Raw genomic sequence first — 13,942 nt, forward strand, 5'->3', positions numbered from 1 at the left:
CAACTGACAAAAAACTGCAGAAGGTTCTAGAGGTAAAAACTAGAATTAGAAGGAAATATTTTCAGTAGATTGATTTATCATCTGAACATCTCAGAATTACAAATTTAAGTCAATGCTGATATCAAAAAACAATTAAGAAATCCTTTTGTTTTAATTGAAAATTGAGTTAATTCAACAATGTCTTAGAGATTTAGTGTTTAAATGTATTTCTGTTATCATCTACTGTGGAACTGAGAACACAGCACAAGCAAAAGTTAGCAGCACAATGAATCATGCTGTATTTTTAAAATCTTACAATGCCAGTTATGGTTCCAAAAACAGTCACAAAACTGGGGCCATGGGAACTTCAGGCAAGTGACAATGACACTGTGATCTAAAAATCTCTTTCAGGAGGATTGTGATTACTTGAAATGACAGCTGAGGATATTCTTCAGTAACACTGAACACAGAATTAAACCCCAAATGCAGCTGCAATGATGGCTCACTTCAGTGAACAATCTCTGCAGTTCTGTCTCCAGCTTAGTTTAAAAGTCACTTTAAACAAGAAATTCTCAGGAGGGTTGGCAAGTTTTCTGTATCCTGACTCATCTCCCTTCCCCATCAACTGAAATCATGGAGTATTTTCAGATCCACTTTTTAAATTTTTCTTTTCTTCTGTTTTCTTGGAGCAGCCATTGCTACACAGAATGGGACAAGCAGGGAAGAGAAGCTTTGGCTCTGGTGACAATGGTGTGACAGATGACAATCCTGTTCTCCAAAATCCACTGACCAACACAAAGAGCAGCACAGCAGAACTATCTACACCACCTTCCTTGATGCTGTTGTGCCTTCAGTAGGGTCTCTTTAATTTAGTTTTTAATAAATTATCTAAAAATTGAATTCTCAGTACTAACTTCAGATGATTAAGTCAGTTTCTCCATCTTACTGGCAAAAGGTCTTTTCACAAATTCCAAGAAGAGTCCTCATCTGACTTCTCCCAGTTGTAAACCTTTTCACTTATGCTAAATATTCCCAGCACATCTATAAATATTTGCAGATTTATGTTCTGACATCTTCATGTGTCAAACCATACATATTTAACATCTGGATTTCAAAAATCAATTCTCTGAATCTGCAAGCTACTTTCTGCTGCTCTTTCATGAACCCACTGCAATGTTCCACCATTAGCAGAAGTTAAATACCTCTGATTACCAAGATAATTTAACTATTGGGTGTAACCTCCCACATGTCATGAGTTACCACTCAGTAGAATCTATATTGAGCTCAATAGTGTATAAATAAGGAATATATTTTAGAATGACATCCACTCCTGAGAACATTAATATAAATCCATTGCTTGACAGATTTTCCTAATGATTTGTCAGCTTAATTGCACCAAATGAGAGCTTTATTTGCTTTATTTAGTTGAGTTTGCCTGGTTCCCAATTTGACTGACTTTTATTATTAATATTTTACATTAACAAAACAGTGAATTTAATACTCATTATTTTCTCTATGTAGAAACATCAGCTTAATTTAAACAGGTCATATCTTAGTCCTCCTCCAAACCAAACATCTTGCTCTTCAAGCACCCAAACAAGAGAGATTTTCCTTCACCTTTCAAAGCTCTATGACATTTTAAACACCAAAATACTAATAAAGAGAAGACTATAAGCAGCTGTCAGTCAGTAGATGATTGATTCTCATTCTGAATGTAGCAAATGTGAACACTTAATTTAAAAATCTGACTATATAAAACCAACAGGGGTTTCAGAAACTGCTACATAACTTTTTATCATATAACAAAAAAGTCTGTTAGAGCACAGCTGAAGAAACAATGCTATTTACTCTTTCCCTTGTATAATTTGTAAATATATAATAATCAGGATTTCTGATCCAAACCCTACATATTGCAATTTATTGTAGTGAAAATAGGGGCAACCTTGGAAACTGAAATGGAAATTCTAAAAATTGTGTCTGATTTCATTAAGCCTCAAAGTTCTACTCACCCAAGGGAGGATCTCCTGAGAACCCTCACCACAGCCAAGAACCCTCTGTCTCCAAACCCTCGGTGAAACAAAGCTGGAAAAACAGCATCCTAACTTTAAATACAGAACATGAGAAGTCTCAGACTAGGGGGCACACTGCAGACTCTGCTGTGAACGGATGTCTTCTGGAGAAAACCAAATCATTTCATCTAAGGATGCACATTAATGATACAAAGGACAATTACCTTGAACCTACAGTTAGATGAACTGGGATTTTGAATTTAACAGTGTCAGACCTGATTTAAACTCAAGAACAGTCTAAGGCTCAGCACTTGCCAGAACAGATCTGCAGCTGATGTCTCAGCAGCTGTATGGTGGCTTTCAGATAGAAAGTATTCTGCCCCACAAAAAAATAAAAAATTACCTTATCATCTTGAATTTGTAGAATTTACAGGTAAGAATATTATTATAAATCTGGATTCTCAAATTTGCTTAAAAGCAAAGGCACTATCCCCGAGGATTGACTTCATCTACAAATTCAGACTGTCTCACCACATTTGTAGTAAGCAAGATCAACATTTACTGGCCTTTGTAGGCTCTTGTTTAAGACACTTTTGTACTGGTGGCACAGTGGCAAGGGACACAAGGGGACAAGCAGGCCCCTCACAGTGGGCAGAGCACGTTACTTGAATTCTTGTCAGACCTGCAGTATTTTTTCTGGCATTTTTTCATGCTCTTTTATAAAGGCAATAAGGAAGGACATTCAGTGTCCATGAAAACTGGCAGATAAGACACCTAAGAGAAACAACGGGCATAAAGAAGATTGTTCAAGACAACCTAGATAAGTTTCAACAGCAGGCTTGCTTAGAGCTAACAGGACATCAAAATGAGGAGGAGAGTCACACAAAACTATCAACAGGATGTTTCCTTACACTGAACCATCTGCAATCCATCTCCACTGGCAGTGTAGGGTCAGATAATCTCAGGGGCAGCCTGGAACATGCTGGGAGCTGCACTGGAGGCCTGGGAGCACAGCAGGGTTTGGGGCTGAGCCCTGGTATGGAATCAATTCACGTGGTAAGGCAATGCCAGGAGACATTTAGGAAAATTTTACCATATAGATGTATCTGCATTTTATGGTAAATAAGTGGTTCAACAAGTAGATCCCTGAAGCCCTTCAAGATTTCATTGAGCTGCAGGACAGAGTGGGAGAATTTTCAACATTAATTCCTTATCTCTTACACCCCATTCCAGGGCACTCTTGATGATGCCTCCTGGGACAGTCCCCTCCCTGCCCAGGAGCAAGCAGAGCCAAGGACCACAGGGAACATGCTCAGAGGGAACATTTCCCAGCAGAAGGCTGCTCTGCCAGCGCCTCTGGATGCAGGCAGCTGAGGGAGCACGGGGTGACACCCAGGGAAGAAGCTGGGAGCAGATGAGGGGCTCTTCAGGGATGTTCTGCCAGTTCTTCACTGACAGAACATCCTCTGTACCAGCAGGAGGGCTGAGATCTGAACCAGAATTGGGTGGGGGCAGAGCAGAGATCTGAACCAGAATTAAGAGTGAGCAGAGCAGACAACTGAACCAGAACTGGGTGTTGGAAGAGTAGAGATCTGGACCAGACTCAGGCAGCAGATTGGGCACTGCAGCATGGCAAGGGCTGCATCCACCCCATCTCAACCCCACAGAGCAGCACAGACAAAGGTTAAAAGGATCTGTTGTCATGACTAAACAACTGAAGGTATGTTTGAGGTGTGGTTAATGAAGCTTCCCCCCAACAAGGCAGAACTTGGGTATCAGTGGAAGATATCATTTCGCTTGGATATTTAAAAAAACAAAACCCAAGCCCAAATCCCCAGTTGTTTCATTGATATTTCCCATACACTTCTGCTCCAGCAGCTAAATAGAAGCAAAACCAATTAAGTTTGGAAGACTTCTACATAAACCATAATCTTTATGTTACAATGGGGGACAAAGTGTTTTCATTAACATTTTTCCTGAGGTTTTTTCACTAAAGGCCTAAGGGAAGAATCAATGCTCAGAATCTTTTCCGTTTGCTTTGACTTTTTAAGCCCAGGAATTAGTAAGCTAATGTTTCTTAGTTTTGTGGAGGCAAAAATGTAAAATAAAAACAATAAAATGAAAAATAAAAGGAAAAAATTTAATCCAGATAATGAAAGTAATGATAACTTCCACTCTGAAATGACAGCTAGGGAGGTAAATTGTAAAACACAATTTCTCATAATGACTAAACAAAAATAGCTCAGCACCTCAGACAGTACTTAAGCAATGAAGTCTCAGTTGTAAACCAAAAGGAAATCAGATCTGAATTTTTACCAGAGCAAGCAAAAGTAAAAGAAAAAAAACAAACTTATAATTTGCTGTTGCTGTGTCTCAGATATTGGCAGAGATGATCAACAGTAAAAAATTTGTTTCATCTAATGATGAACAGTTATCCTCAGCAGACTGAGATGCACATTTCTGCCATTTTTCACTCTAAATTATAATATCAAATGCCTTCTCCTTCTGATGGAGAACCTGCACAGGGATGCACAAGAGCAAAGGAACAGTGTTACAGATCACTAAAGCCAATAACATGGAGCAAGCAGTAAGAGATAAGAACACAAAATCCATTCATGACTTAGCAAACAGCATATACCTAAAGTAACAACCAAAATATAAAAAAAGCTTTTTGACAGGTCTGGCAAGAAAACATTTCTGAGAGAAATGTAAATATTACAGTCTTTTTCTCCAACTCAGTAAAGCTTTTAGGCACCCTTAAAAGCAGCCACATCTTTAGCTTTATCTCCAACCATCATAACACTGAGAGTTTCCACTGACTTAACTGATCAGAGTGGTGAACAGGCAAAGGATGAAGCAAACACACACAAGGTGAGCTGAATTGGAGCCCCTAAATACAGCACCAGCTGCCAAACAACATGAGAAACTGTGTCCTGCTAACGCAGAAACTCTTGAGTTAGCAGCTCCATCTATTTGTAAGGATTTCAGGATTAAATGCCTGCCCCACATCAGGAACTCCAGAGAGCAGATTGACAAGGCAGGGCTGGGATAATCTTGGCCTACACAAAACACAGCTGGGGAAGCCAAGCACTAAAAGCCAAAATCCCAACAAGGGACAGTCAAATAAAAGCATCAGGTTGCATTTGAAGCTTTTATGGAAGGTTTGGAGCTTCACCCCCAACCCACCCTGTAAGAAATTGCAGTGAAGCACAGAGCAGTCTGTCCATTAAAAATATACATTTTGAGAGTATGGAGAGCTTTTTTGACACTGAATGGAGGGAACTAGGCATTCAAATAATAAACGAAATCTGGTTACTTTAACCTCTATAATGAGTCTTTTTGAAAACTATTTTTAGCTGATGCTGTGGTACTTCCAGGTTGTTCAAGAGAGATCACTTATTCAGTCTTGAAAGCCTTTCAAAGGCTGAAGAATGTGCCTTTGCAGGGATGAAACTGAACATCATTAAAAAGGGGCCCAGAATTTTGCTAACAGTTGTTCTGGATACCGTGTTCTGACTTTGCCAAGCAACATCAGATTTGCTTTACTTGAGCAATTCTGAAAATAATAAAACCATGTTATGTTACACTTTCAAGCGGCAAAATGCTCAAGAAACTTGCTTACTAATAGAACCATATGGTTTCATAAGAGCTGGACACAAATGACTCATTAAAATAATCTTGTTTGTCTCAATTTGAACATTTTCTTAAAAAAAACTATTGCAGAGTTTCAGTATCTTTGCCTAACGTAAAATTCCCTTGCTATCTGCAAAGGTCATTATTTGCTGTATTCCCTGTGGGGAAGAACAGAATCCCATCCCTCTTGGCAGTGTCATGATTAAAAACTCCAGTCCCTTGTCAGTCATCTTCCCTTCAGCAGGAGCAGAAGTTGCTTTAAACATATGTTTTAGCAAAAATCCCATCTTATCACTGTTCTTGCTCCAGACTCTCCAACTTTTCTTCATGTTCTAGCCTAAAACTTTCCCTGATGCTTTAATTCTTCTGCTCACAGCCCTGTTTTTCAGGCTATGTTGCTGCCACAGGCTGTCCATCTATCCTTGGACATTTCTGCTATGGTATGATACTGGCAACTCAATTCTTTCCTTTGAAAATTAAATATTCACCCAGTATCTCCTAGACTGGCATTTCCTTCTTGCCCATCTTTAAGTTTCTGAAGTTTGTCATGAAAGGGTCCCAGGCCCAGCAGGAATCTCTTGGATCAATTAAGCTCCTTCTCAACTATGATTATTATTAGTGTTGCATACATACAGAAATAATGTCAGAATTTAATCAAACCACATTCTCGCTCCCACTGTGCATAGAGGGCTTTTTACAATAATCCTACTAATTATTAAAACTGATTGTGTTCAGTGGCTGATAAATTTTATTCAAAAATATTTTTATCATCACAGCATTTGACCACCATCAAGTGTTGCCTTGATTTTAATATTCACTGTGGCATGTGAAACTACTCTGTGGTTTACAAAAGAAAACAAACACCAAAGGAGAGTCTGGCCACAATTATTTGTCACATCATTCACACATGCATTTTCAGTAAGATCCTGTTACAAAAACTCCAAACTCTGTAATACAAAACACATCGCAACTGCTAAGAGATACAGAAAAAAAGTCATCAAATTGTACAATAAACATGAGCTTTCCAGGCCCTGCTAAAATACATCATCATGAGAAAACATCTGAACCTCAGAAGCTGTAGAATGCACATGAATTGCTTCAATAAACTCCTAAATGAGCAATTTTGAAAATTACTTCACATAATTCTTTACCTACATGTTGCTGATGATATTAAAAATGTTACTAATATGGTATTTAAGTTATATTCAATAGAAAAGAGAAAATGAGTGAGATTTCAAGAGTCAGGGCAAGGCTCACCTTGTTGCTGGCAGGGTACTGATGCGAGTGAAGAAAACAGAGGGCTCCACCTCCACGTGGAGGCCCAGGGCAAGGTTCCTGTAGTATCCTTCAGCATGTCCTGGTCCACCAGAGTACTTGAAGTTCAAAATGGCTTCCAGTGTCTAGAGAAATAAAAGTCAATTCCTTGTTAGCTATTTTTCACAACTGTGCATTCCACAAGTTCAATTAAATTAGGCCACAGAAGTGATTTGCAAATTTGCTTTCCTAACCCATCCATTCTGTTATCTCAGGAAAAAAGGCAATTTAACAAATAACTGCAGCTTAGGCAAACAGTTGCCTAATCCTTTTGAAAACTAAAGAGTGCAGCACAAAGTCAGCTGAACTTCCCTTTACATAATTCCTCTCCATATCGCATTCAACATCAAAAAAATTTTAAAAGTTGCTTAAAAGAGTTAGGGTTTATGCAGTGCTGCACTCCTTCATTCTCTTGAAAAATATTCACCACTTCACTATCTAATCAAATGGAAAAGCTTCAAAGTTTGGGGGCAGATAAAGATTATACAAAGCTGAAAGAATCCGGTCTCTCAACAAGTCACTGCAAACTTACTCTTATGTCCATGAACTAACATCTAACTGCATGCATCTTGTCTTTGTGTTCATTTTCTAGGAAATGGCTGGCTAATAAATATTTAAAATTAGGATGATTCTCTAGCATGAGCCTTCTGCACTCGTTGCTCCCAGCAGCACAGAGCCTTTACTTCTGTGAGGAAATTTGGGGTTTTGTGTCTTTCCCCTCGACGAGCATGGGAGCAGCTTCCCAGCACAGTCCCCACGCCATCATCAGTGTTCAAGCTCAGAACAACCCTTTGACTGAGCCAAAGAGATTATTCACCACCTCCTCTTTCATTATGATCCTGAAATATGATTTGCTGGAAGCAAGGTGAGAATTTGGGAAATGTCACCGGATTTTTTGTTATTTTCTCAGTTTTTATTCTGGTCCTCGGGCAGCTGCTACTGCCACACCTCAGAGCAAGGACAGAGGCAGTGCCAGCCCTGCAGCCTGACATGGACATCACATATTATGCTGAAGCCTGTATCTGGAAGGACAGACTCTTCTTAAAAGGCTTTAGAAACAACACCAATTTCACCTTTGTTTGGCTTTTAGCTCATTCTTTATTAAAAAAAAAAGGAAAAAAAGGCCAACCTCAAGTCAACAACTTATCCAGGGAAGCAAATCTATTTATCAGACACCCTCAAGCCTCAGAAAGGTAAAAGCACTCTGCCTTTCAACAGAAGATTCACAAAAAATTTATGAGACCTGTTATTTTTTATCATGCGCTCTAAGGAACAATCTAAGGGTTTTCCAACTTACAAAAAACTCCATTTGTTTGATATCATTCTGTTTATAAGTCTGGCTGAAGGAAAAGAAATTGAGATAGAATAATTTTCTTAAAATAACCACAATCCAGTGATTTAAAGAATACCAAAATCAAGAGTTTAATGTTCTGCTGCATGTGTGCACTTAACTGTTCTGCCTATTTCCAATTTGCTTTTAAGTGGAATAATTTTAATTCTTAATTTAGTTCCATTAAAATTCATGAGAGTCACCTTACAGTACAAATAAAACCCTTCACTGGGCACTCTGGACATACCCATCTACTCTGTTTATGTCAATTCCTAATTTGTACTTAATGAACTCAAGTTTATGTTATGTCAGAAGAGCTAATCAATATTAAACACAAAAATAAAAAAGCACAAACCCATTCAAAACATACTTCATCCTAATTAACCAGCTGGACCATTTCATAAAAATCAGAGCCAGGCTCTGTAAGTACAGGGATCTGACACTACTTATGCTGTAATGTGAGAATGGACTTCAATTTCAATGAGGGCATGGTGAAAGCTCTGTGCATGTTCTGCATTATTGCTGTAATGCTTCCAGAGTCCTGCTGGGAAAAGCTCCATGGTTCCCTCTGCAAAGGACCATGGAAAAAAGCTGCTTTAGCAGGACTAGTCCTGTGTCATTACAGGTAAACACACAACAGATTTCAGCTTGAAAGGTCACAGAGCACCACTATTCCAGATTCAAACTCCTTTCCATCCTAGACCAAGTAAAAAACATCCAGAAAAAAGGCTAAAACCACAGCCATTATGTGCCACTGATGAGTAGGAGGGTTTAAGGGCATCATCATAATCTTGGTCCCTGTTGCAGTGAGGAATTTATGGGGGAAATCCTGCTGGTGACGCTGTGACTCCTGAAATCCCACTGGAGAGAACAGGGAAAAGGAAACCCAACCATCTTCTGTTAATCCAGCCAGCAGCAGGACATCCCTTCTCACCCAAAATGTGAGATCTAACTGGGCACAGTAAACACTGAGGAGACAAGAGATTGTGACAACTGCAGAACACCCAAACTTCTGTTCTTCCTCTGGCCATGATGGTTTGCAGAAGTCTATGAATGTGCATGTGCACACAAAGAAAAAAACACCAGGCAGACTTTACATCAGGAGTGTAGATGGATGTGTAGGGTAGGAGCATGACTGAAGGAAATATTTTTTTTTCAGGAGCCTTCAGGTGGTTAGAGAAATTTTCATTGCTTAGGATTTATGTAACATGAACACAAAAAAAATATTTTAAAAACCTCACAACAAGTACAACAAAATTCAATCTGCTTTAAAACCTCAAAAATTACTTCATCTATTACATGAAAGATTGATTTTTCTATCTCCATGATGGGAAAAAAAATTCCTACATTTTCATAAACCTACAAATTTCAAATAATTTACCACTGTCTCCCACAGCACCTGCAGGGAGTGGCCCAAATGCTACAGCCCCCAATTTAAATAATGTTCTACCCTGACTCCTTGTGAAACCTACAGAATTCACAGCCTGAGCTGCAGATCCTCTTCATCCTTACAAATCTAAACAGCATCACTTAGATTTCTCCAAATTGCATCACTGCAGACTGAAAATGAGATGGCAGGGTGGCCCTGTGAACACCATTTTTCCTGCAGATGATCCATAAAAAACAAAGGGAAGGAAGGAGGGAATGCACCAGGCTTTCAGGGCAGGCAGGAAAAGAATATTGATAGCTGTTGAACACATCTGAAATTCAGAAACCTGTGGACTTTGGGGGATTCTTGTTTTTAAGGCAGAGCTCCATTCTGGAAACTCAACAGTAAATATTTATTGTGATGGCTTTGGCTTGATAAATTTTTTATGATTTCATTGGTCCTTCCTTCTGTTGATAAAGAAAAGGAAACAAAAATGTTTCTGCATCTAAATTCCAAATGAGAGATTCATAACCAACAGCACCCACTATCAATAACACCTACCAGAAATATTCTGCAGATAAACTATCAAAAATTGCTGGTTTGGTTTTTCATGCATTTTTTCCTCAAAGTATTTTCAGCATAGAGCTGGCACCAGTTTGTTGACTCATAATGAAATTTAAAGTAAAGTTAGAAAGGAACTGAGGTTTGGTGCCACAAATGGAAAGCAAACCATCGGGCACTAAAGTTTCCTCACCCACTGGCACCAGTCAGCACCCACCTGCCAACACCTCAGTGGTGACACTGAGCAGCAACACCATTAATACTGATTTTTAATTGCCAATTCAATTTCAATCCACAGCTCAGAGCAAGTATTTCTATTGAACTGCTACCACAATATTTCTACCACAGAAGCAGAGAGTCAAATCTAAAGAGAATTTCCACCTAATTCTATAGATTATTGTTGCTCATGCAGAAGCTGGAACATTACTGAGAACAGAAAACTCAGGCAATGACAATTTAAATGGAGAAATGAATGGAGGAAAAGCTGTGTGAGAGGCATTTCTTGTGCTAGCAAGTGAAATATGGGGCTCAGTCCTTTCTCTCTGCTTGTTCTCAGCTGAGGGATGGTTGACTGAATACCAGACTCAAGAAAATTTCCCCCCCCTCCCAAAAAAAGTGCTCAAAGTTCTGTGTGGCAAATAGCACAATTTTAGCTCAAGAATTTTCTTGGACCAAGAGCACTTTAAGGAAGTATAAATCAAGGATACAAGTGCCCACCTGCAGAGATGCAATCATTATATGCTCTATGTAAAGGAAAACAAAGCTTCAATAGAAGAATGCAATGCTTCATCATAATTTGTGAGCAAGGCTCACATACACTGTGTTTTCAGGTCTTTTCTAAATTCCCTTAGTACAGTAAAAATGACACTAAGTAGGTCTCAGCACTTAATAGAAGATGAAATGTCAGTGCTACAGGCAGTTTGCTCCCAAGGAACTGCAGATGCTGACTGCAATGACTGAAGAAATCTCAGACTGTAGCACTACAGACTCCTCCTTAAATCCATAACAGTTAAAAACTAAGAACTACGGGAAAAATAAAATTAGCATGAAGACCAGAATGAAAAATATACTAATTCAGAATATAATCTTTCCATTTTAGCTTCTGAATGGCTTCTAGAACACAATTCTCATTAATGAGTATCATTTCTTATGCAATTAGGGCTTGACATTCAAAAAAGAACTTATTCTAGGTGTGTAACCTTCCAATACACTTTTCTTTGAAAAAAATATATAGATTACTTGCCCAACTGTAAATATGATTTATTCCCAAATCCTATCCTGCTCCTAATCTGCTTCTCACCCAAATTCTCATTAGCAGCACTGGCTCCACACATTCCTGAGTGCTCAGCCATTTTTTCTGACTTTAGCCCCTTTTCTCACCTGTTGCCTTGTGTTTTCTGGTTTGGGTATGGGATTTTTTTCCTTAAATTTACCCTAAACCCCAATTTTGTTGAGTTCTCTCTTCCTCCCTCCCTCATTCTTCTTCTCTGACCATTCCACTCTCAACTCAGACCAACAATCAGTAAAATCCCCATCAGTAAAGAAAAAGAGAAATAAAAATGTGTTAATTCATCAGTTCCATCTCACAAAAGGCACCAGAGGATTTGTCTCAACAAAATGAATTTCTTCATTTCTTCTACTGTGTGGAATGCTTAAAATCTTTAAAGATTTAAAATCTTTAAAGAGCTTTGTGCAAATAAACCATGGATCAGGAATTTCAGCTGTAACGAATTAAATGATCTGGCAGTAACAAGGACAAAGAGGGTTTCTCTAATTAACCACACTCTTTTCAAGGGCAGCAGGTGACCCTGGCAATGCTCAAGCTCCTCACAACAGCAGAGATGTCCCCAAAAACGTGCAGAACTGGATCAGCCTCAGAAAGGTCCAGTCCTGCAAGCTTTTAATCCAAGCACGTGGGATGTGCTGGTCCAGGAACACTTTTCAGATACAAATACAGGGCATGGACACAGCTGAATCTTTTTTATTTTAAGCAAAAGGCCAAAAAGTGAGCATTGGGGAGGAAATGGAGATGCCTAAATAGCTGAAACCAAGGAAGATGAGACTCAAATACATCAAGCTTCCACTTTGTAGCAATTTGTGAACACAAGGACTGTGTCTATGTTTAGCACTGAGCTCCAAAGCCAGTCCTGGCATTTGGAAATGCACACAGCTCTGCCTGTGTATTCATCTGGCTATCAAAATTAATATAGATTAACACTGTCTTGAGCTTTATTTACAATGGTTTAACAAAAGAATTCCTGTCATTTTTGCTTCCTCTCATCACTGAGTCTACAGCCCATGTTTCCACATGGTAACCTGGCAAAGAATAAAGTCTGTATTAAAAAAAAGGCTTAAAGGATGATTTTGTGTAAAAAGAATGAGGCTTAACAGCAGTGTTGGGAGAAGAAAGTGGTGCCTCTATGTTCATGGGCTGAATATCCTCCTGCCCATGTGTTCTCAGGAGGATAAAAGGAAGGAAAAAAAAACAACACAAAAACAAAGGAAAAAAAAACCCAACCAACCAACCAACCAAAAAAAAAAAACCACCACTCCCACACTGCTAAAGAGGAAAACCAGAGACACTTCTGGCTACCTTCAAATTCTATAATTCTACTTGGGAGGACAAAAATCTCCAATCTAATAGGGAAAAAATCCACCAGTTAAATGACAGAAGCATCATGTCTTTATTCATCCCCAAGGAAAGAACAGCACTGCTGGAATCTGGAGTTTGAGATCTGCACAACTCCTTAGCATGAAGTCTGTGGACCCAATTCCCTGAAGGATTTAGATCTTGATATCCTCAAATCTTCTTCCAAGCAGGAATTCACAGCATTCCTTCACACTCAGACTTTCCTTTGCTTGAAATGCTGGTATTGAAAGGACATTTGGGAGGAGAAGTGGAGTTCAGCAGTTGCTATGAGGACAGCATCAAGCCTTTATACCTCACAAGGGTTAATTCAAGGTGAGTATTGTTTCAAAACTGAAAACATATTATTTCTCTCTAATATCTTCAGTGTCCAGCACAATCTTAGGCTGCCCAAGAAAGGTCCATGTTAAAAAAATGAAGGTAAGAATTTGAACATGGCAACAAATATTTATGAAATTTTCTGCCTGTAGAAAACACTGCCTCATCATCATTATTATTAAAAATTGAATTTTTACATTAAAATAATTGGTAGGATAACGTACACAGCATAATCACAGAATGATAGACTCACTAAGGTTGTAAAAGACTTCCAAGACCATCAAGTGCAACCATGGACTTGAGATAGGCAGGGAGAGATCCATTTGCTTTGCAGAAAGATATTTATTCATTGCACTCTCATTGGACAGTATGAATCTCTTCACTCATGGCTAACCTGCCTTATTTTCTGATACACAAAATGTCCTTTAGGTAGGGTTTTTGCATTTTCATAGATGACATGACTGTCCTCTTTTTTTTTTTTTTCCGCTAAAACATAAATCCTATACTTTTGTCTGCATGCCAATCCTGAAGCAAATTAGAATCCTCTGGAATACTTCATTGATCAAGGTAAAATTTCTAATTTTGCCCAAATAAGAAAAGGAGACTGACTCTCCCTGTAGATACTGTTCCTTAGAGCACCAAATAGTGCAGTAATTGATAGCAGGAGCCCTGATACATGCATTATAAAAAGGATATGCATATGTAATGATCTTGTAGTGCATATGTAATCATCCTCCTGGACCCAACTGCAGCACACACTCTCCATGCTAATTTTTCTCTTC

At 38.7% G+C, this 13,942-nt stretch overlaps 1 protein-coding gene across 6 annotated transcripts in view; it reads right to left on the reverse strand.

Annotated features, from left to right (window-relative positions):
- Nucleotides 1–13,942, reverse strand: part of TRAPPC9 (trafficking protein particle complex subunit 9) — a 448,113-nt gene that overhangs the window by 292,804 nt on the left and 141,367 nt on the right. For all 6 annotated transcript variants that reach the window (XM_064398425.1, XM_064398434.1, XM_064398414.1 and 3 more), the window contains one exon: nucleotides 6,879–7,021. In XM_064398425.1, coding sequence (XP_064254495.1) covers nucleotides 6,879–7,021 — 143 coding nt within the window. The remainder of the gene's footprint in view (nucleotides 1–6,878; nucleotides 7,022–13,942) is intronic.

The sequence above is a fragment of the Passer domesticus genome, chromosome 1 (genome assembly GCF_036417665.1).
Source record: "Passer domesticus isolate bPasDom1 chromosome 1, bPasDom1.hap1, whole genome shotgun sequence".
NCBI classification, from domain to species: Eukaryota; Metazoa; Chordata; class Aves; order Passeriformes; family Passeridae; genus Passer; species Passer domesticus.